At 43.4% G+C, this 22,880-nt stretch overlaps 2 protein-coding genes and 1 non-coding gene across 8 annotated transcripts in view; 1 reads left to right on the top strand and 2 right to left on the bottom strand.

The window, feature by feature from the left end:
• Window positions 1-1,335: 1,335 nt before the first annotated feature.
• Window positions 1,336-19,988, bottom strand: CATSPER2 (cation channel sperm associated 2). Of its 6 annotated transcripts, none has more exons than XM_037744735.1 (13): window positions 19,913-19,988; window positions 18,983-19,129; window positions 18,357-18,530; window positions 18,116-18,184; window positions 9,913-10,085; window positions 9,230-9,385; window positions 8,822-8,946; window positions 6,162-6,340; window positions 5,848-5,947; window positions 5,480-5,536; window positions 3,178-3,395; window positions 2,638-2,802; window positions 1,336-1,463 (listed from the first exon to the last, which is right to left on the bottom strand). In XM_037744735.1, exons 2-13 carry the CDS (start codon window positions 19,125-19,127, stop codon window positions 1,432-1,434), a joined length of 1,593 nt encoding a protein of 530 aa, XP_037600663.1. In that variant the 5' UTR covers window positions 19,128-19,129; window positions 19,913-19,988; the 3' UTR covers window positions 1,336-1,431. The 6 variants fall into 6 exon arrangements, with proteins under 6 accessions (XP_037600663.1, XP_037600657.1, XP_017401505.1 ...); XM_037744729.1 differs by having other exon boundaries at window positions 18,983-19,132; window positions 19,913-19,980; XM_017546016.2 differs by having other exon boundaries at window positions 18,983-19,132; window positions 19,689-19,934.
• Window positions 7,906-8,012, bottom strand: LOC119473886. Its single transcript, XR_005203139.1, has one exon. It is a non-coding gene; the product is annotated as a U6 spliceosomal RNA (small nuclear RNA).
• Window positions 19,989-20,141: 153 nt separating the features above from the next.
• The window catches only part of PDIA3 (protein disulfide isomerase family A member 3), a 25,399-nt gene continuing 22,660 nt past the window's right edge, over window positions 20,142-22,880 (top strand). Inside the window, exon 1 of the mRNA XM_037744129.1 lies at window positions 20,142-20,348. Coding sequence (XP_037600057.1) covers window positions 20,181-20,348 — 168 coding nt within the window. The 5' untranslated portion in view covers window positions 20,142-20,180. The remainder of the gene's footprint in view (window positions 20,349-22,880) is intronic.

The raw sequence follows: 22,880 nt of genomic DNA, 5'->3' as shown, positions 1-22,880 counted from the left end.
GACATCAAGACCAACCTGGCCAACATGGTGAAACCCTGTCTCTTCTAAAAATACAAAAATTAGCTGGACATGGTGGCATGTGCCTGTAGTCCCAGCTACTCGGGAGGCTGAGGCAGGAGAATTGCTTGAACCCGGGAGGTGGATGTTGTAGTGAGCGGAGATCCCGTCACTGCACTCCAGCCTGGCGCCTGGCGACAGAGCGAGACTCTGTCTCTGTATTGTGTTGTTGAACTATCAAGACTATCTAATTCCAGAACATTTCTATCACCTGTCAGTCAGAGAGCCTATACCTATCATCTGTCAGTCTCAATTCCTCCTTCCCCAACCCCTCAAAAACCACTAATCCACTTTCTCTCTTCATTGATTTGTCTGTTCGGGGCTCCAGGCGCAGTGGCTCACACCTGTAATCCCAGAACTTTGGGAGGCCAAGGCAGGCGGATCATGAGGTCAGGAGATCGAGACCATCCTGGCTAACACAGTGAAACCCCATCTCTACAAAAAATACAAAAATTAGCTGGGCGTTGTGGCACACGCCTGTAGTCCCAGCTACTTGCGAGGCTGAGGCAGAATTGCTTGAATCTGGGAGGTGGAGGCTGCAGTGAGCCAAGATTGCACCAATGCACTCCAGCCTGGGCAACAGAGCGAGACTTCAATATTTTGAAGTAAGCAAAGCCTGTCTTTCACATCTACCTCTAAATTCTGTGTTCCAATGTTGTTATAAATTCCTCTTATTGCCCACCTGGGCCCACCACACACAAACACACAGTCCTCCTCCCTAATTTCTTATTTTCACATTGAGTTGATTTCAACTATCTCAAAACCATCTCAAAAAAAGAAAGAAAAAGAAAGATTTGTCTATTCTGGACATTTAATTCATTTGCCTTTTCCCCATCTTGGCCTTTTTGCCCAATGTACTCAAAACCATCTCAAAAAAAGAAAAAAAAAAAAAAGATTTGTCTATTCTGGACATTTAATTCATTTGCCTTTTCCCTATCTTGGCCTTTTTGCCCAATGTACTCTTAGATCAGGACTTTATAATTACCTCCTTATTGTCTTTTCATCCTTTCCCTATTTAGGCAGCAGCCCTTACTTAAGGTTGGGTGTTACTGACCTTACCTCCAGTCAGGAGAAAGCCTTAATTAGTGATTCCATCACATCCACCTCACCTCTACAATTGGTTCAGACGTAAGCATATGACCTAACTTCTTGATCCAATCAGAGTGGTGCTCAGGATGTGTTTGTAGAGGAATGGAGGTTGACTTACATACAGTTAATGCCCAGATTTTAAGTGCACAGTTTGTTGAATTTTTACATTTATATATACCTGTGTAACCACCATCTGAACAGGCATTTATATTTTGAAATCTCTATTTCCAACAATTCCCTTCGTTATCTTTGCTGGGCCCAAGGATATTGAAGCCATCCATCGCTTTATTTGTCTTCCAAGTTCATCAGTGCCTGTACTGCAAGGAAACAGACTGTGAGGCTTGAGAGCTAAGAATATTCAAAATATATAAATTTATATAAATGTTTGGTGAAGACCTTGCTTTTCTGGGTTCCCACACAAGTCTTTACTTATCTCTAAATTAAGCCATATGCTTCTGTGTACTCTTTGCCATAGACAAGTTTATCAGGATTAAAGAAACTACCTTGCTACATTTTCCTCCTTTTCACCCTGTCCTCCCCAGAGAGTAAGCGGGAAGCCAGGGCTAAGAATGACTAGGAGGAACAGGATTAAATTTAGGCAATATTTTGAAGTAAGCAAAGCCTGTCTTTCACATCTACCTCTAAATTCTGTGTTCCAATGTTGTTATAAATTCCTCTTATTGCCCACCTGGGCCCACCACACACAAACACACAGTCCTCCTCCCTAATTTCTTATTTTCACATTGAGTTGATTTCAACTAGGTATGAGGGTGAAAACCCAGATAACACATTTTAAATTGTAAAAATCTGCCCCTAACTCTTCTGTGGGTTTTTTTTGTTTGTTTTTTACTTTTAGAGAAAAATTTTATTAATCAAAATTAGTCATGGAGTGGTGAAATTTAGGAAAAATAACTGAATAGTTATCAGTTTACATCAAACTCTACTATTTAAATCACATACTTCTCTCTATAGAGGCTGACATTAGAAGGGGCAGATTCAAACAGAAGTTTATAATTCATAAACCTCTTTAGGGAGTTAGGACAGTGAGCACTTGAGGACCTCCTCCTCAGTGTCTGATCCCCCATAGCTCTCCAGCTTGAGCCTTAGGCCCTGCAGCTCAAGTCTGAAATGCAGTCTTCAGAGAGAACAAACGTGCAGAAACTGGTGGGCTGCCCAAATCAAGCAAGAGCCTACCTTGTCCTAATTCCCAACAACTGGGATTAGACATTCTCTTCTGGGGAAATAAGCTCTCATACCTCATAGGATTTGGGCATCCCCTGCTATAAAAGCAGTTTCTAGGTTCTCTCTCTGTTAGAGAAAAGTGGGACACATTCCCAGAATGTGACATACCAAATCAAGAATTTGCCCATTTTAGGTGTAGGCAGAAATTGAAAAACTGAGATGCCAGAATAGTGGACACCCTCCTCCTTCTCCACAGTTATATATGCTATATACATTCCCATGGTCCCCATGACTGCCCCAACTCCATACCTGCAAAGTCTTGTAACTTCTTACGCTCCTCTAGGTTATACTGAAGCTTTTCTAGCAACTCAAAATATCGGAAGAGTGAGTCTCTGGGCCAAACACGGTCATCCTGATCCATTTCCATTAGCCCGGGCAGATTCTCGTGCACAAGAGTCTCCCAGTCCAAATGACCTGTAGGGGGGAATGCTTCAGAAAAGCATGTCTAGATTTGTAAAAGTTGGGTAAGAGCTGATAAATCCTACAGTGTGGGTGGAAAGGTGGGGTGAAAAGAGGTAACAGGAAACAAGGAGAGAAAGAGTGCATTAGCAAGAAACCACTTTTTACAATGAGCAAAGAGGGCCACAGCCACACTTACCCAAAGTGAAGAAGAAGTACATGGGAAATTAAGAAGCACAAAGAAAGTAATTAATACCAGAAAATTGGAAAGCAGATATAGTAGCAGAGCTCCACTTAAGGCTAAAATGTCTTATAAAGGAGTCTGAATTCAAATGGGAAAAACTCATTATTCTGTGTACTCTTGGCCATTATTAGAGCTCTTCTACTCACCAACAGATTCAGAAAATCTGGATTCAGAAGAGGAAGCATCGGAGGAGGATGTGGAGGAAACACTGGAGGAAGAATGATACTCTTTCTTATTTGACAAGGTCTCTTCGGGTTTTGATGCAGATGTTATTACATCCGCTTCAGTGGTCTCATAAATAGACTCTACTTCAGAAACTTCTGATAAGTCCAAACTTTCCTTTTGTTGAATAGCTCCTCTTGAACTGAAAGGAGAAATGTATGGATTCACAAACATTTACAAGATATGACTAGTCCATTCATTATTCTAGTTCTGGCCCTGGCCACCCCCTAAAGCTAGGGCATAAGACAATGAGGGCCAAACTACTCCCAAACTCTAAACTCAGGCACTTCCAACATCAATCATTCACGTGTCATCCTTAACTCTTCACTTCCCTCCCATATCCAGTCCATCAAGAAATCCTGCTGACTCTACCTTCAAAATATATCTTTTCTCACTAACTCACTGGTACCACTCTGGTCTAAGCTGTCATCATTTCGTGCCTGGGCAGCAGCATAGTCTCCCAGCTGATCTCTCTGCTCCTTCCCTTGTTCTTCTATCAACACAGCAACCACAGTAATCCATCTTAAATGTAAGTTACTTCACTCCTCTATTCTGCTTCCCATTTCAAAGTCCCTACAATGGCACCCATAACTCTACAGGATCAGGTCACCATTATCTTTCTGACTTCATTTCCCAGCACTCTTTCCCCTGCTCACTCTACTACAGTCACAATGGCCTCCTTGCTGTTTCTCAAACACCAAGCACGCTTCCAGCTTAGGACCTTTGCATTAGCTGTTTCCTCTGCCTATAACACTCTTCTTACAGATATCCACATGGTAATCCCCTTACCTCCTTCAAGCCTTTTCTCACATTACCTTTTCAATGAGGTCACCCTGATTGCCCTGTTTAAAACTACAACCCATCTGTGATCCCACCTTCTACCCTCAATCCCTCTTTGCCTGTTCTACTTTTAATTTTCCCATAATGCTTATCATATTTTAACATATTAATTTACTTAATACGTTCATTGGTTATTAATCTCTTTACCACTACTAATACGTAAGCTCCATGAAGCAGGCATTATTGTCTATTTTGTTCACTGATACAGCTCAAGCACCTACTAAGTATTCAATAATTATATGTTCTGTATTGTTTTTTTGTGTTTTTTTGGGGGGCAAGGTCTTGCTCTGTCACCCAGGCTACAGAGCAGTGGCACAGTGATGGCTCACCACAGCCTCAACCTCCCAGGCTCAAGCAATCCTCCACCTCAGCCTCCTAAGTAGCTGGGACCACAGGTACACACCACTACATCCAGCTAATTTTTGTTTGGAGACAGGATTTTGCCATATTGCCTAGGTTAGTCTTGAACTCCTGAGCTCAAGTGATCTGCCTACCTCAGCCTTCCAAAATGCTGGTATTATAGGCATTAGCCATCGAGTCTGCCTGGCTAAATTTTTTTTTTGAGATAGGGTCTTGCTCTGTTGTTCAGGCTGGAGTACAGTGGTGTAATCATGTCTCACTGCAGCCTTGAACTTCTGGCTTGAACTTCAAGCAGTCCTTTTGCCTTGGCCTCTCAAAGTGTTAGGATTAAAAGTATAAGCCATTACATCTGGCCAATAATTATTTGTTAATGAGTGAATGAGTTTATTTCTGTTTCTGCATTTTTTTTCCATTGCTAAACACTTGGGGTCTAGAATTGTATATGTTTCATTGAAGGTACTTGTATTAGTGTCCTGTAGCTGCCATAACAAATTACTATAAACTTAGTAGCTTAAAACGACAGTAATGTATTCCCTCACAATTCTAGAGGCCAGAGTCTGAAATGAAGGTGTTGGCAGGGCCATACTCCCTCTGGAGGCTCTGGGGAAGTTTCTTGCCTCTTCTACCTTCCGGCAGCTGCCTGGCATTCCTCAGCTTCCCATGGCTTGTGGTGGCATTAGCCCCAACCTCTATATCCATCTTCACATTGCCTTTTCCTATTCTTTGTGACTTCTCATCTTCCATCTCTTATAAATACTTTTGTTATTGGATTTAAGACCTACCTGGATAGTCTAGAATGATTTCATCTCAAGATCCTTAACTTAGGATCTTTTTTTTCCAAATAAGGTCACATTCACAGGTTCCAGGGATGTAGGACACGGACACATTATTTTGGGTGCCACTAGTCAACCTACTACTATATGCAGTTATTGAATGAATGCTCTCTCAAAGCCAATCTTCATCTTTAGTTTTCTACCCTCTCCTCCTTCATGTGTTTCTATCCCAGTTCACATATATATTCCTAACCTGTCATCTGTTTTACCATGAGTTGACCTCAGTGCCTCACGTGACACGTTTTTTCTCCTGCAAAGCAAAAAAAATCAAGAGAGTGAAGATGGTTATATTCAAGCAGAAGTATGGTAAGAAAAAAAAAGAATATCAGAAAGTGAAGAAAACTAAACGGGGAGAACAAATTGTAGTCAAGGGGTGAAAAATAATGGAGGATTCCCCACAGTGGATGAAGAATCAGGCAATATTCTAGAGCTAGAGAATTCTTATCCCTGGGGGCAAATCTTCTGTCACAAAGGGAAAACTGGGGTCAAGGAGTAGAAACAAAAAATGAACTCAGGAAACCCTTGAGAAGAAACACTGGAGTTGAAAATGGAGAAGCAGACCTCTGGATAATCTGCCGCTTGAACATGTCAGCTTTGACCTGAACCTCCCGATGCGCCATCTCCTCATTCAGCTCTTTCCTGATATTCTGAAAGTTGGTAACTGCCGCAAAGGACCATTACAAGTTGGAAGATGGTAATGACTAGACCTGGGAAGAAGGCTTGGGTGGGGAGAATCCAAGTGAAATATCTAATCCGGAACCCAAGCCTTCCTGCTACAGTAGGTTCTTTCAACCCATAAGCCACCAATCCCAGCTTTCAGATTAATTTCTTCCCAACCACCCTTCCCAAACAAGTTTCACCTCCTCTATGCTTACCCATCATGGCTACTATGATATTTCGAAAGATAATGGAGCCAAGCAACAACCAAAGGATGACATAGATGCTGCTGAAGATGCGACTGGCTTCAGGCACCTTCCAGATATCCTGAAGCAGTGCATACCAGTGATCCAAGGTGAAGAGAATGAACACTGTCACTAGGGAATTCAGGAGGTCCCTAAAGAAGAAGGCATGTGAATAGACAGAAGCAGAGATTTAAACCTTTCAAAAATGGTACCTGTTTTTTTTTTTTTTTTGGAGACAGTTTTGGTCTCGTTGCCCATGCTGGAGTCCAATGGCGCAGTCTTGGCTCACTGCAACCTCCGACTCCTGGATTCAAGAGATTCTCCTGCCTTAGCCTCCAGAGTAGCTGGGATTATAGGCACCTGCCGCCACACCTAGCTAATTTTTGTATTTTTAGTAGAGACAGGGTTTCACCAAGAAAAATAAAGCATTTCTTTGTAGTTTCTTCTGATTTTTGGCTCCTTTTCTACCATACTCAATTTTTAGCTAATCATTCTTCAGTTTGTAGTTGTTTTATTTATTTATTTATTTTTTTGAGACAGAGTCTTGCTCTGTTGCTCAGCCTGGAGTGCAGTGGGGTGATTGACTCACTGCAATATCCGCCTCCTGGATTCAAGCAATTCTCCTGTCTCACCCTCCTAAGTAGCTGGGATTACAGGCATGAACCACCACGCCTGGCCAATTAGTAGAGATGGGGTTTCACCATCTTGGCCAGGCTGGTCTTGACCTCCTGACCCAAGGTGATCCACTGGTCTCAGCCTCCCAAAGTGCTAGGATTACCGGCATAAGCCACTGGGCCCAGCCAAAATTCTCCTTTATCATGAATAATCTATGACTACCTCTCATTATTCCATTAGTCCTGGAGTATAATAAATACTCAATAAATAGGTACTGACTGAATTTTTAAAAAATGAATGAATCACCAACTAGACAGTTTTCTAATTTTTTTTTTTTTGAGACAGTCTCACTCTATTGCCCAGGCTGAAGTGGAGCGATCTCAGCTCACTGCAACCTCCACCCACCAGGCTCAAGTCTCCCAAGTAGCTGGGATTATAGGCATGCACTACCATGCGTGACTAAATTTTATATTTTTAGTAGAGATGGGGTTTCACCATTTGGTTAGGCTGGCCTTGAATTCCTGACCTCAAGGATCCGCCCGACTCAGTCTTCCAAAGTTCTGGGATTACAAGTGTGAGCCACTGCGCCCAGCTGTTTTTTCTAATTTTATTCTCCACTGCTCTGTGGACTCCACTTAATAGATCACTTGCAAATTTAGCAAAACTTAGCCAAATTAGCAAATTTAGCAAAATAGAAGATCAGTCACAAAATTATTCCTATGAGTTTGCTGGTACAAAATGATATGAAAGTAAATGGATATGTTACATAAACATATGTGATCCTAAATAATGAATATATATAAATTATAAAATAATTTTTAAAAATTACTAAAAAAGTAAAAAGTTCCCAGGAAGGTATCTAAATTTTCCTTCCTTTCTTTTTAGTCCCCCATCTACAATTTACTGAAAACATCAGAGCTTGTATAGGATAAATTCTAGGACTTTCCTAACTCAATACTAAAACTACCTGTTAGAGTCTAACAGAGTCCTGAGAGGTACTGACAAGATTGAATTCCAATTCATAAACAGGATTATCTATTCTAAATTCAAGTTGATTTTCTCCTAGAAAACACTGATTAGTCTTTTCTTTTTTTAATATTAAAAAAATATATAATACTTCATAAATTTGTGTGGCATGCTTGCACAGGGGCCATGCTAATCTCCTCTGTAACATTCCAATTTTAGTACATGTACCGCTGAAGTGAGCACTGATTAGTGTTTTCTAGACAGTGATCAGGAATAGGCACGTGCGTAATATGTAGAGATTGCGATAAAACCAGTGATCATATTTGAGAATCATAGTAACATTCATTGATCACTTATAATGTGTTACATACTGTGCTAAATGCCTAAATGCATTACCACATTTATCCTCACACTCGTATGAAGTAGTACTGCTAATACTTCCTTTTTTTTGAGATGGAGTTTCCCTTTTTGTTGCCCAGGCTGGAGTGCAGTGGCGCAACCTCAGCTGGTTGCAACCTCTGCCTCCTGGGTTCAAGAGATTCTGTCTCAGCCTCCTGAATAGCTGGGATTACAGGCGTCCGCCACCATGTCCAGCTAATTTTTGTATACTTAGTAGACATGGGGTTTCACAGTGTTGGCCAGGCTGGTCTTGAACTCCTGACCTCAGGTGATCTGCCTGCCTTGGCCTCCAAAAGTGCTGGAATTACAGGCATGAGCCACCATGCCCGACCTATTCCCATTTTTCAAAAGAGATAACTGAGTCATAGTAACCAAGCTTAACCACTGGAGTGTACTGCCATTTAAAAATGGCTGATGACAGTGTGGTTTTTATTTGCAAAACCCAGAATAAACCTGGAATTAGCTACCCTACCCTCAAGATCAGAGTTAATACCACTCACTATTCTTTTGCTTTCTCTTTCCCTCTTCCTATTGTGTTCTATTTCAGTTTCTTAGAATACACTATACTTCTTACATACTATACTTTGGACAAGCTTCCTGGTTTCTTAGCCAAATTCACTCCCCTCACCCAGCCATCCCCCTGCTCTGCTTACGAGAAGAACATATGGTATTCCAGGTCCTGACGAGGTGAACGGGTGTACTCTACGAAGAAGTAGACACCAGCCACAGCAAAAATGTAGAAGAAGATGAGCAGCAGCATCAAGAGGAAGGTCATGCTCTAGAGGCCATAACCTCAAGTCAGAGGTGGGCCAGACTAGGCTGATCTCCACCAATAGCCCATTCAAGCCCACCTGGCAATCCCTCACCAAACCCTCACTTGCACTCCTGAACCCAGTCATATTTGAACCATGGCAGCTGGCCCTAGCTCCTTCTCATCCAATAACATTTCATAGGATGTTTCATTGCCTTATTTGACCCACCCAGATTTGTTTCATATTCTATGTTATGCCCCCATATTTATCTACCTTGCCCCCTCCTTTAGTTTGCAACAGTCAAATCACCTTGAGGGCCCTGACCAGGGCCAAAATAATAACTCGAATTTGACGAAATCGTGCAAAGAGTTTGAGAGACCTCAGCACCCGGCAGATCCTCAGAAACTGAAGCCACACTGGTTGGCCTGTTACCCCTGCCAACAACACAACTTCAGGAAGCAGGGACTGTAGAAAACATACAGATTATGAGTAAAATATACCCCCAAGCACCCAGGCAAAGTTATACCTTCTTCATCTCATCCTCTTCATTGTTCCCTGGGCATTATCCCTTGAATAGCATTCTCTGATAATTTTTCCATTCAGCCTTTCTATTTAAGTTGCTTAAACACTGTACTTCAACTTGTTCAGATATAAGGGGGATAAAATTCATGGTTATTTAATTGGGTTGTTGCAGAGCATAAACAAGATAATGTAAGTAAAACACTTAAAATAGTGCCTGGCACTTAGTAAGTACAAGGTAACCCAGCAGATGTTATTTATTGTTGGCGCTGATGTGTGGTTAGACTATTTTGCTCCTAATATCAACAATTCCTGCAATGACTGATGTTTAGTTTTGGGGGAAAAAAATCAAAAGAAGGAAGTCAGGTAAATTTTTGTTTCTTCCTTTTATCATGTTAACTTTTCCTGTCCTTTCAGTTGACCTAGGCACCTTCTTCATCCCACTAACAAACCCTCAGGATCTCTATCCTTACCAACATGGTAACAACAAAGTCAAAGACATTCCAGGCGTTCTTCCAGAAACGGGAAAAGCTGGATAGCCACATAAGAATGATCTCCAGGATGAAAATAAACAAGATAAACCAAGCTGCCACCTCCAAGGCCAGCTTCAATGGCCACAGTTTTGTATTTGTGGATTCCAGCAATTCTGTGAGGATAGAGCAAAAGAGGAATAAAAGTTAAGGATGCTGGAAACTGAATGATGGAGAATGATCACTTATAAACCACAGTTTTGCCCACTGCTATTCCATTTTTCTCTTAACACTGTTGCTTCAACCTGTGAAATACTGGGAAGGAGAGAATTGACCACAAAACAAAGCCACAGCTCATCATTGATATAGTTATGTCTACCCAGCCATAAGTCACTTCCTATCCACTCTGGGGGGTCACACAGCCATTAAAAGACTGCACTCTTTAATTACCTCTACCCCTAATCCCCTACACCGACCTACTGTACTGTTATCTCAGTCCCAAAGTTCACAAGAAAGCAATGGGTCTTTAGAACAGAATGAAAATACATGGCCATGATATCTAAAGTACTTTATAAAAAATGCAAAAACAAGAAGCCAGATTCGTTGGAGAATATCGAATTATAACAATAAATCACTTGGCTCTTTGTTAGCTTTCTTTTAAAACTTTTCCTTTATTGTTTGCCTAAAATTGGTTTTGTTCTGCAAAGCAAACTGAATGCATACTTCCTCTCTAGAACCCTATTATTTACTAATTGCTATTCCTTAATTCATTGCCTTTCTCTTTCAACCTTCTTCTCTTTTGTACAATTAATGGACATATACCATGTTCTAGAAAAAAAAAACACTGAGATTAAAATAGATTTAAGAGCTAAATAGGAATCAACATTGTGGTACTCTGGCTTTAAAGTCATCCTGATGTTGAACTGGATCCAAACAAAAAGAACAGAGCCATACTTCAATCATTTCTAGAATTTTACAGAGGTTGATCCCTTCTAAAAACCAGTGGAGTCACACTATGCTTATTCCTATGCTTATTTTGAGACAGGGTATCATTCAGTCACCCAGGCTGGAGGAGTGCAGCGGCATAATCATAGTTCACTGAAGCCTCGATCTTCTGGGCTCAAGGGAACCTCCCATATCAGTCTCTGGGTAACTGGGACCACAGGCACATGTCACCATGCCCAGCTAATTTTTTCTTTAAATTATTTGTCAAGATGGGGTCTCCCTATGCTGCCTAGGTTGGGCTCAAACTCCTGGGCTCAAGTGAGCCTCCCATCTTGGTCTCCCAAAGAGCTGGACTTACAGGTGTGAGCCACTGCACCAAGCCCTTCTATGCTTATTTAGGATCTGTGCTTCTTCGGTTAGTTTGTCTTTCACACACGTTTCTCTAAGATGAACAATTTTTCACATTTTAACATCTATGAAATTAGAATGCATTTTATAATCAGTGATGTGTCCCAGTTTAATTGGGGATGTTTTATTTCTTAGTGGTAGAAGTGAATTTCACCTTGATGACAGCTTAGATTCAGTAAAATACAATTTTTTTTCACTTAACAATAAATTTTGGCTCGCAGGAGCATGGGATTATATAATTAGAGGTGAGGACCATATTTGTGGCTGGAAAGTAGAATGCTATCATTCAGTTTTTGCCCTTGCAAAACAGGAACCCAAAGAGAGCAATGAAGTAAAGTAAGGGTCTTGTAAAGCAGAAGATAGTTTTAAGTAGTTTAAGTAGGGAAGTCCAAATTACAGAAGCAGTAGCATTTTTACTCTCTGAGAAAGAGGAATAATTTTATAAAAGCTAAACAAACCCAAAAAGTTCAGAGGAACAAACAGCAGAAATTGCCTCAGCAGGACAGAAAGCATAAAAGTGACTGCCTCCACTCTATATCACATAATGTTTCCTATCTAAAGATGGAAATATAACTTCTTAAAATTCTTGGAATTTTTCAGCCTGCTATAACAAGACAAAAGAGTCTTAATGGAAATAGAGTCCAGGAGCCCAGTGAAGTCTACCCAGGAATCTAAGCCAGTGTAGTGAGTTAGCAGTGAAGATCTATGCTTGAATATTCTCTTGGGGTAAGAGACAGTAGCCATTTGATCAAACAAGTCAAGCAAATGTATAATTCTGTTTCACAAGGTAGACTTCACCATGAACAGTCATCTACTGCTACTCTCTATTCTAGAAAAACAACAGTAAGTCACCTCACAGAATACCAGATAAATTGACATTGGTTTCAAGGAGTCCAATACTATGGGTAAGGAGAATAGTAGACTGTAACAACAAACTGATATGTAGATTTTGACATTTACACATTTTTAGTAACGTTTTGGCTAGTTATATCCATCATGAAGTAAGGAACACTGATGCTGAAACACAATTTCTTTTTTTGAGATGGATTTTCACTCTCGCCCAGCTGCCATCTCGGCTCACTACAATCTCTGCCTCCTGGGTTCATGCGATTCTCCTGCCTCAGCCTCCCAAGAAGCTGGGACTATAGGTGCGCACCACCACACGCGCTGATTCTTGTATTTTCAGTAGAGACCAGATTACACCATGTTGGCCAGACCAGGCTGGTCTTGAACTCCTGACCTGAGGTGATCCACCAGCCTAGACCTCCCAATTTGCTGGGATTACAGGTGTGAGCCACCACACCCAGCCAGAAATACAATTTCATAAAGAGCTTAAGAATGATAATTCTGCAAGTTTAATCTCAAGATGATCTTCATCAGGTTCTATAAATTCCATTCATTTGATCAAAAACTTTATATAGCACATCAAGTTATCTCTAGGACTTAAAAGTTAATGTAAAAAATTGTAATCTTCAGGAATACACCTGCCTTTGGGAAAAAATTATAATATTATACTTAGGTTTTATTTTTATTTTTGAGACACGGTCGTGCTCTGTCACTCATGCTGCAGTACACTGGTGCGATCATAGCTCACTGCAGCCTCAATCTCCTGGGTTCAAGTGATCCTCCCACCTTAGCCTCCTAATATACCCAGTTTTTAATTTTAAATAAGGATTGTCTACACTTGCAATGTGTTATTTTCTGAGAAAGGCTTGAAAATGAGTCAAATCTTTTTTCATTCTCATTATTTAGAAATAAAATATGAGGGGCACTGTGGCTCATGCCTGTAATCCCAGCACTCTGGAAAGCTGAGGCAGGCGGATCATGAGGTCAGGAGTTCGCGATCAGCCTGGCCAGCATGGTGAAACCCCATCTCTACTGAAAATACAAAAATTATCCAGGTATGGTGGCACCTACTTGTAGTCCCAGTTACTTGGGAGGCTGAGGCAGGAGAATCACTTGAACCTGGGAGGCAGAGGTTGCAGTGAGCTGAGATCCCACCGCTGCATTCCATCCTGGGCAAGAGAGTGAGAGTCCGTCTCAAAAAAAAAAAAAAAAGAAAGAAAGAAAGAAACAAACAAAATAGAGCTGGGCGTGGTGGCTCACGACTAATCCCAGCACTTTGGGAAGCCAAGGAGAGCAGATCACGAGGTCAGGAGATCAAGACCAGCCTGACCAACATGGTGAAACCCTGTCTCTACTAAATATACAAAAATTAGCTGGGCATGGTGGCACACACCTGTAATCCCAGCTACTCAGGAGGCTGAGGCAGGAGAATCCCTTGAACCTGAGAGGGAGGTTGTAGTGAGCCAAGATTGTGCCACTGCACTCCAGCCTGGGTGACAGAATGAGACTCTGTCTCAAAAAAAAAAGGAACAAAATATGATTTTTTTTTTTGAGATGGAGTTTTGCACTTGTTGCCCACACTAGAATGCAATGCTGTGATCTCAATCCATCACAACCTTCACCTCCTAGGTTCAAGCAATTCTCCTGCCTCAGCCTCCGAAGTAGCTGAGATTACAGGCATGTGCCACCACGCCTAGCTAATTTTGTATTTTTAATAGAGATGGGGTTTCTCCATGTTGGTCAGACTGGTCTAGAACTCCTGACCTCATGCGATCCACCTGCCTTGGCCTCCCAAAATGTTGGGATTACAGGCATCAGCCACCACGCCTGGCCCAAAATATGAGATTTTAAAAGTAAGCCAATTTATGTTTAAAGTGCAAAACAGAACTACCAATATCCAGCAGCGGAAGTATATATATATATACACACACACACAAATATTTTTTTGAAATGAAGTCTTGCTCTTGTCGCCCAGGCTGGAGTGCAATGGCGCTATTTCGGCTCACTGCAACCTCCGCCTCCCAGGTTCCTGGGATTCTCCTGCCTCAGCCTCCTGAGTAGCTGGGATTACAGGCGCCTGCCTTTGGGACTCCAGCTAATTTTTGTATTTTTAGTAGAGATGAGGTTTCACCATGTTGGCCAGGCTGGTCTTGAACTCCTGACCTCACGCGATCCACCTGCCTCAGCTTCCCAAAGTGCTGGGATTACAAGGGTGAGCCACTGAACTTGACTGAAAGTAGATATTTTTAAAGCCCTAACATAGTTTAGATCACTTTGTGATCTGGAAAAAAAAAAAAAAGTTAAGACTAAACGAAGTCTTAATGTTTATTGCATGAATAGTCTATTCAATGAAATCTGTTTCTCACAAATAATTTCCTTTTGCAAAATCCCTCCTCCCTTTCTACCACAAGAATATGCTTAATAAGATAAAATGTCCAGGAGCTTGCCAAGTAGTTTCCAGTCTGGCAATCTACCTATCTTCTGGCACAGGGATCATGTTTCATATTCAGTTAACTGTTTTACCAAATAGAATGATTAGTGCTATCCTATTTTGATGTGTCTATTAGATCTAGGGCAGGGGTCCCAAGCCCCAGGCGACAGACTGGTGCCAGTCCATGCTCTGTTAGGAACCCAGCCACACAGCAGGAAGTGAGTGGTGGGTGAGTATCACCCCCTGAGCTCCGCCTCCTGACAGATCAGCCATGGCATTAGATTCTCATAGGAGGGAGAGCCCTATTGTGAACTGTACCTGTGTGCTCCTTAGGAGACTCTAATGCCTGATGATCGGAGGTGGAACAGTTTCATCTTGAAACCATCCCTCCTACTCCATCCGTGAAAAAATTGTCTTCCATGAAACCAGTCCCTGATGCCAAAAAGGCTGGGTATCACTGATCCAGGGAGTCCTGTATATATACTATTTACTTCATTCCAAGGCTTACTATAACCCTAGCCCTACAAGGTAAATACATGGCAGCAATCATACAATATAAGGGAACTACAAGTAACTTAGTTCAAAATCTTCACCATTATGAGGAGGAAATAAAACACCTCAAAGTATACAGTATACTGTAGTGGGTCAGTGACATCAATTATTTGTTGTATTTTTAAATATATTTGATCTGACTGCACTAAAGGACTATTTTATTTTTTTGAGACAGGGTCTAACCTTGTCACTCAAGCTGGAGTTCAGTTGCGTGATGGCTCACTGCAACCTCCGCCTCCTAGGCTCAAGCAATCTTCCGACCTCAGCCTGCTGAGTAGCTGAGCCTACACACATGTGCCACCACGCCCAGCTAATTTTTGTATTTTTTGTGGAGATGAACCTTCTCCACTTTGGCCAAGCTGGTCTCAAACTCCTGAGCTGAAGCAATCCGCCTACCTCAGCTTCCCAAAGAGCTGGGATTATAGGCATAAGCCAACGTGCCTGAGCCCCAAAGCTTATAGGGGACTTAGAGCTACAGGCAGAGTTCTGAACCTCTTTTCTTCTAGTTCTACAGTGGCTACAGGCAGTGGACATTTCTTTCTTTTTTTTTTTTGAGACAGAGTTTTGCTCTTGTTCCCCAGGCTGGAGTGCAATGGTGCAATCTCGGGTCACTGGAACCTCTGCCTCCTGGGTTCAAATGATTCTCCTGCTTCAGCCTCGTGAGTAGCTGGGATTATAGGCATGCACCACCACACATGGCTAATTTTGTATTTTTAGTAGAGATGGTGTTTCTCCATGTTGGTTGGGCTGGTCTTGAACTCCTGACCTCAGGTGGTCCACCTGCCTCAGCCTCCCAAAGTGCTGGTATTACAGGCGTGAGCCACCGCGCCTGGCCTGGCCCTGTACATTTCTGTTGAGGAAAATATCCATGTGACATAAACAGCCAAAAGCTTCATAACTATGCCCTTCTCTTAAAAATTCCTCCTAGGCTGGGTGCAGTGGCTTATGCCTATAATCCCAGCACTTTGGGAGGCTGAGGCAGGAGGATCACTTGAGCCCAGGGGTTCAAGACCAGCCTGGGCAACATAGTAAGGCCTTGTCTCTACAAAAAAAAATCACATTACACCGGGTGCAGTGGCTCACACTTCTAATGACAGCACTTTGGGAAGCCGAGGTGGACGGATCACGAAGTCAGGAGTTCAAGCCTGGCCAAGATGGTGAAACCCCAACTCTACTAAAAATAAAATAAGCTGGATGTGGTGGCACATGCCTGTGATCCCAGCTGCTACTCGGGAGGCTGAGGCAGATCATTGCTTAAGCCCGAGAGGTGGAGGCTGCAGTGAGCCGAGATCATGCCACTGCACTCCAGCCTGGTTGACAGAGCAAGATATTGTCTCAAAAAAAACAAAAAACAAAAAACAAATTAGGCTAGTGTAGTGGCACACACGTGTAGTCCCAGCTACTCAGGAGGCTAAGGTGGGAGGATCAATTGAGCCCTGGAGGTCAAGGCTGCAATGAGCCATGATCACACACTGCACTGCAACCTAAGAAACAAAGTAAGATTCAATAAAGTGGGAGACTTCCACACAAGTGAAAGTGAAACAAATAATTTCTTCTACTGTCCTTTCATCGTTTCTGACCAGTTTTAGATTATCAACAAATGAGCTCACTGATTCTGCAGACATCCTTACGTTTTGAATATGTTTCACATAATTTTTGTTTTGACAGAGTCTCGCTCTGTTGCCCAGGCTGGAGTACAGTGGCATGATCTTGGCTCATTGTAACCTCTGCCTCCCGGGTTCAAACAATTTTCCTGCCTCAGCCTCCCGAGTAGCTGGGACTATAGGTGCGTGCCAACACACCTGGCTAATTTTTTGTATTTTTTAGTAGAAACAAGAGTTTCACCGTGTTAGCCAGGATAGTCTCGATCTCCTGACCTCATGAACTGCCTGCCTCAGCCTCCCAAAGTGCTGCGATTACAGGTATGAGCGACAGTGCCTGGCCTGTTTCATATAATTTATTAAATAATCATTTCGTTTTTAACTAAATTTTTGGCTCAGCTAATATCTTAGCTGTACCTACCTTTGCATATTTTGTGAGCTTTCTTATTTGCACTTAAATAATCTTTCTAAATATACCTGTAAAAATGTAAATGTTAGATTGTTCGCTGATAGGCACCAGTATCTTTAACAGAAAAGGTTAATTCAAACAAATGTCAGGCTAAGCTGACAACAGAAATAAAACACATTCATTTTCTTGTGGAGTTGTTAAATTGCTACATATACCTAGTTCTGTATGTCTAGATATTCTGAATTTACTATACTTTTGAGAGCCCTCCAAATGTTACTTATTTTTTTTTTTTTTTGAGATGGAGTTTCACTCTGTCCCGCAGGCTGGGGTGTAGTAGCGTGATCTTAGCTCACTGCAACTTCCGCCTCCCAGGATCAAGTGATTCTCCTGCCTCAGCATCCTGAGTAGCTGGGATTACAGGTGCCCACCACCACACCCAAGTAATTTATTTATTTTTAGTAGAGACGGAGTTTTGCCACGTTGGCCAGGGTAATCTTGAACTCCTGACCGCAAGTGATCCAACCACCTCGGCCTCTGAAAGTGCCTGGGATTACAGGTATAAGCTACCCAACCTAGCCAACATTTCCAGATTTTAGCAGTTGCATAAATCCTACTCCAGGAGGCTTACTTGTCCCTATCACAATTCAAATGACATTCAAAAATGTAAAATGATCAATTTAGAAAAAAAAATTACCCTTATCCACTTCTTTTTTTTGAGACGGAGTCACACTCCGTCACCCAGCCTGGAGTGCAGTGGTGTGATTTCAGCTCACTGCAACCTCCACCTCCTGGGTTTAAGTACTTCTCTGGCTTCAGCCTCTCGAGCAGCTGGAACTACAGGCACGTGGCCTGGCTAATTTTTTGTATTTTTTTGTGGAGACAGAGGTTCACCATGTTGCCCAGGCTGGTCTCAAATTCCTGAGCTCAGGCAATCCGCCCGCCTCAGCTTCCCAAAGGGCTGGGATTACAGATGCCCAGCCTCACTTCCTCTTTCATACAGTTATCAGTTCTTACCTATTTCAACCATCAATACGATTGTATTCAAAAAGATGAGGAAGATGATGAAGTTTGTGAAAAGAGGACCTGTTGTCTCTTAAGGAAACACAGAGTGGAGTTATTTCTGATTTATGCAGCTGAAATAATAAGGGCAATAACATAACCAGTGAGAATGAGAAAAAGGAGTTTGGGGAGCAAAAAATAAGTCATTAGGCAGATGACGAACAGCCAGGATAAAAATAAGTGACATGAAGGATACACTCAAGGACCCATCCGGCCCACAAAGAAAGAGGTGGCCTCTGACTACAGCGAATATGAAGCTTGCTCAATAGCCTCTGGGCTTGTGAAATCTGTCCTGTATGTTGAGGCTTTATTGAGAAGCGCACTAGCTGTTGTTGATCTTCCCACATAAGTTTCTTCTGGCGAGAGGGATCTACAACAAAATTAAAAAGGGACAGTGGATAAATATAAATAGAGTAGGTAGGTTTGGGAGCAGGGATATTGGTCAGATAACTAGTCCCCCCTAGTGCCTTAATGCTGCTCCTTCTCTTCTGGCAGCAACTAAGAATTCTGTTAGTTTGGAATGAGTGCAAATGTATTGCTTATGACCAACACTGTCCTTACCCAGAAAAGCAGCAGGCTCACTCTCAAAGTTTTAAGTGTCTTTGGTAGAAACTTTTCAAAATCACCCAAGGCTAGTGGCTATGCTAGGTCTAAAAGTGAAAGACATGGATCCTATCACCTCAGTTTTATTTACAGGCCCTTGACTGATCAAGTTTGGTAAACCAGCAACCAAGCCGACCTCCCCAGAATTTTCCACTCTTAAATGTAGAAAATATGGATAGAAGTCTTAAATTTAAATGAGTGAAGAAATAGGCTGCTGACCAAGTAACTCCCTGACAGTATGCCGCGGCACAGCTTGGCTCAAGCCTTGCAAATGCTCGATGAGAGAGAAAGTATCGATGAGACGTGAACGAATGGCATCAGCTCGGGGCAGCTGCATCTGCCCTTCTTGGTGATAAGTGGCCATGTCTGCTAAGAAAATGGAAGAATCAAATGTCATTTCATTGTTGGAGCTGCACCAAGGATTACAGGTTTCCTGCCCCTCTTTCCCACCCTCTTTTCACTTAAGATTCCTTAATGAACCCACATTTAGGAACTAGGAGGAGCTAGGAAGAACATTGTACTAAGACTCTGGGTTTTTTGAAACAAAAGGGGCCAAGAGTGGTAAAGATATTGCGCAGTCGACCAAGTGGCCAGGCATCTTCACATTGTGATGGCATTTCTAATTAAAAACTCATTTAATAAAATAAACACACACACATACATAAAAAAGGAGCAGCCACAGGGCAAGGGCCCGGGGCTAGAAACAGAAGAATGTGAGCTTCACCTGGGCCCGAGAGAACCCCGCATTGAGGTGAGGCTGGGGGAGGGCTTAGCCCGCCCCCGAAAGAGAAACCAGTTGAAGAGGAACTGGACAAAATGCAAAAGCCTGACATTTTGAAAACGGGTACAGTCCCAAGTATGTTCACCCCAACACTCCCCCAGGGGCTAGTTTCTTCTCCCCTCAATTTTCGCTTCTGGGCCTCACCTCAGCCCAGGTTCTCTTCGCCCACTCAGTCCTGACTTCACGCTTCCGCCTCCAGCTCTGAGCAAAGCTCCCTCCACGCAGGACGAGCTCAGGGTCGGCTCCCAGCCCCACTGCGCCCCATTCTCAGCTCCAGCCTGCCCCGCCCGACCCCCCAGGTTCCGATTCGCCCCGGGCCCAACCCTCGCCCCTGGGCCCAGCCCAGGAACCGGCCTAGCCACGCTCGCCCAGGCCCTCGCCGCCTCCGCCCCGCCCTAGGCTCCGGCCACTAGGCGGTTACCAGCTGGTCCCGCCCGCACGACGCAGGCGCAGCGCAGCCAATCGGCGGCTGCCACACTGCGGCCCGAGTCGGGCTAGGGGGTTGGGACCTCCGGCTGCAGGTCCGCCTGGGCCAGACGCGCGAGCGCAGACAGCCGCTGTGGGGACGCGCGCACGACCTCCACAGTCCCAGCCGAGCCCCGACTCTTCCGGCCGCCCCCACCTCACCTTGCCGCCATGCGCCTCCGCCGCCTAGCGCTGTTCCCGGGTGTGGCGCTGCTTCTCGCCGCGACCCGCCTAGCCGCTGCCTCCGACGTGCTGGAACTCACGGACGACAACTTCGAGAGTCGCATCTCTGACACGGGGTCTGCGGGCCTCATGCTTGTCGAGTTCTTCGCCCCATGGTGAGGCCACTCTGCCGGGTCGGGGGAAGAAGGGCTGAGCTGGGCCGGGGGCGAGGGCGCGGGGAACGGTTGGGCCTACGCAGCGCCAGCGCTCTTCCCCATTTCTGTGGGTCCCGGCTGCGGCCGGCACATTGCTCATTCCCGGGGAGCTGGAGGCGCCTCCCGAGACCGGGGGAGTCGGTGCTGATAGGCGGGAGAAAAACTCGGAGGCTGCGCTCACGCAGGGCTACATCCTTATCTCGGTGTTCTTGCCGCACTTCCTATTTGCAGAGGGTTTAGCCACCCCTTCCCCCACTTCAATATGTAGCTATATCGTTTCTGCGTGAGTCAGTATTAATATTCTCCAGTCTACAGACTAGACATTACAAAGCCTTGCAGTGGAAGCGGCCGTTTCACCAAACGCCTAAGTCCTGGATCCCTAGGGTATTTTCTTCTTAACCCACGCCGCACAGCCGTTGGTTTCTAGCCAAGGTCACTGAGTGGCTGCAGAATGGCCATAAGTGTTTTCTTGAGGCAGGTAATTTGTCCGTCACATGGTGTTCAATTTCTCCCTTCAGCTGATCACTTGCGTCTTAGTACCGCCAGAGACCTCTGTCAAAAAGAAAAGAGGAGGCGAACAAGATTAATTCCATCAGAATCTGTCCAAGTTGTCCATTTTAATTAGGATTTCTTTAAAATGACAAAAAAGACTCCAATGAGAAAGTAACCAATGTTAATTAAATACGCTACTTTAGGGTGACTTAAGTGAACAAGGGTGTAAAGTCCTTAGCTAGAACTAACTCGAAATAAAAAAAAAATGTTGGGGAGAAGGAAGGGCAAATAGGTTTCTGGCCCAGTCAACTTGAGTGTTTTTTTCTGTTTTTTGTTTTTTTTTTTTGAATCTCCAGATCATTATCGTAGTAAAAATGATTATTTTAACCTTGGGATAGCTCAATATATATAATTACAGTGCTTAATTTTTCCCCTCCTGGCACAGTGACCCTTGGTTTAAAACTGTCTGTGTTCAAAATGGTCAGTAAAAGTTAGTGTATACTTTTATTTGCTTTAGTCTCAGGTCTTCACTTCTTGGCCTCAAGCAGCTTGCTGAGGGTTACACGGAAAAAAAAGCCCTGCAGTAAAGACCACCTGAATCACAATAATGTGCTAAAGATGGCATATTTTGTTTTCAGCTTGGGCAGATTTTGTGTCCATGGCATTTCTGGGGCTAACTGGCAGTACAGATTACACACATAGATAGTTCTTAAACATCTCTGGAACTCATGTTTTCTCTTAGGATCAACTCTTCCCAATTATATAATCATGCTGTTAGCTTTGAGGGGGTATCACTAAATTTGTAAAACCTGGGGGTGTCACTCAGTTTGTCAAATCTGAGTGACGCTTTTTACTACAGTGATGTTTTTGCAACAATTTAAAGTAGGAATTGTTGGCCACTGGAATATTAAAGAAGAATTATTGGCCCAGGTGCTATGGCTCACACCTGTAATCCCAGCACTTCGGGTGGTCAAGGCGAGGGGATCACCTGAGGTCGGGAGTTTGAGACCACCCTGACCAACATAGAGAAACTCCCATCTTTACTAAAAATATATAATTAGCTAGGCATGGTAGTGCATGCCTGTAATCCCAACAATGGCCCAGTCTTAGCTAACTGCAACCTCCACTTTCCAGGTACAAGCAATTCTCCTGTCTCAGCCTCCCAAGTAACTCAGATTATAGACAGGCGCTACCCCACCTGGCGGTTTTTTTTTTTTTTTTTTTTTTTTTAGCAGAGACAGGGTTTGACCATGTTAGTCAGGCTGGTGGTGAACTCCTGACCTCAGGTGATCCACTCACCTCAGCCTCCCGAAGTGCTAGGATTACAAGTGTGAGCCACCGTGCCCGGCCTCAGTATTTTTATTTCTTAACATTTCAGCTGGAAGTATTTCCTGACCTCTATATTCCTTTGTGCAATTCATGAGTTCTATCTTATAAGAAACAGAGTAAGAGTAAATGGGGTTGGGCCCTGGGATACACACTTGTAATCCCATCAGTTTGGAAGGCCAAGGCAGGCAGATTACTTGTGGTCAGGAGTTCAAGACCAGCGTGACCAACATGGTGAAACCCCATCTCCACTAAGCCCAGATAATTTTTAAATTAAAAATTAGCATATCTGTAATCCCAGCTACTTGGGAGGCTGAGGCGGGAAAATAGCTTGAACCTGGGAGGCAGAGGTTGTAGTAGTGTGATGAGAGACCAGCCTGGGCAGCATGGCCAGACCCTTTCTTTACCAAAAATGGACAAAACTTAGCTGGGCATGGTGGTCCACACCTGTAGTCCCAGCTACTCAGGAAGCTGAGGTGGGAGGAGAGGATCACTTGAGCCTGAGAGGCAGAGGTTGCAGGGAGCTGAGATTGTACCACTGTACTCCAGCCTAAGTGACAGTGTGAGACCCTGTCTCAAGAAAGTAAAATGGATTTTTTTCCCTTATTCTCATCACAAAATAGACCTATTTTAAGCAAGTTCTTTTTCCACTTTGATGTTTCAAGTGAAAGCGAAA

The sequence above is a fragment of the Cebus imitator genome, unplaced genomic scaffold (assembly GCF_001604975.1).
Source record: "Cebus imitator isolate Cc_AM_T3 unplaced genomic scaffold, Cebus_imitator-1.0 Scaffold9, whole genome shotgun sequence".
Lineage (NCBI taxonomy): Eukaryota > Metazoa > Chordata > Mammalia > Primates > Cebidae > Cebus > Cebus imitator.
This window is presented reverse-complemented; position numbering and strand designations above follow the sequence as displayed.

Coding starts and splice junctions, on each gene's coding strand:
- CATSPER2 (XM_037744735.1), bottom strand. CDS start 19,127: ATGGCCACTTATCACCAAGAAGGGCAGATGCAGCTGCCCCGAGCTGAT. Junction 18,531..18,982: donor TACTGTCAGGGAGTTACTTG/GTCAGCAGCCTA, acceptor ATTTTGTTGTAG/ATCCCTCTCGCCAGAAGAAA. Junction 9,386..9,912: donor ACTTTGTTGTTACCATGTTG/GTAAGGATAGAG, acceptor TGTTTTCTACAG/TCCCTGCTTCCTGAAGTTGT.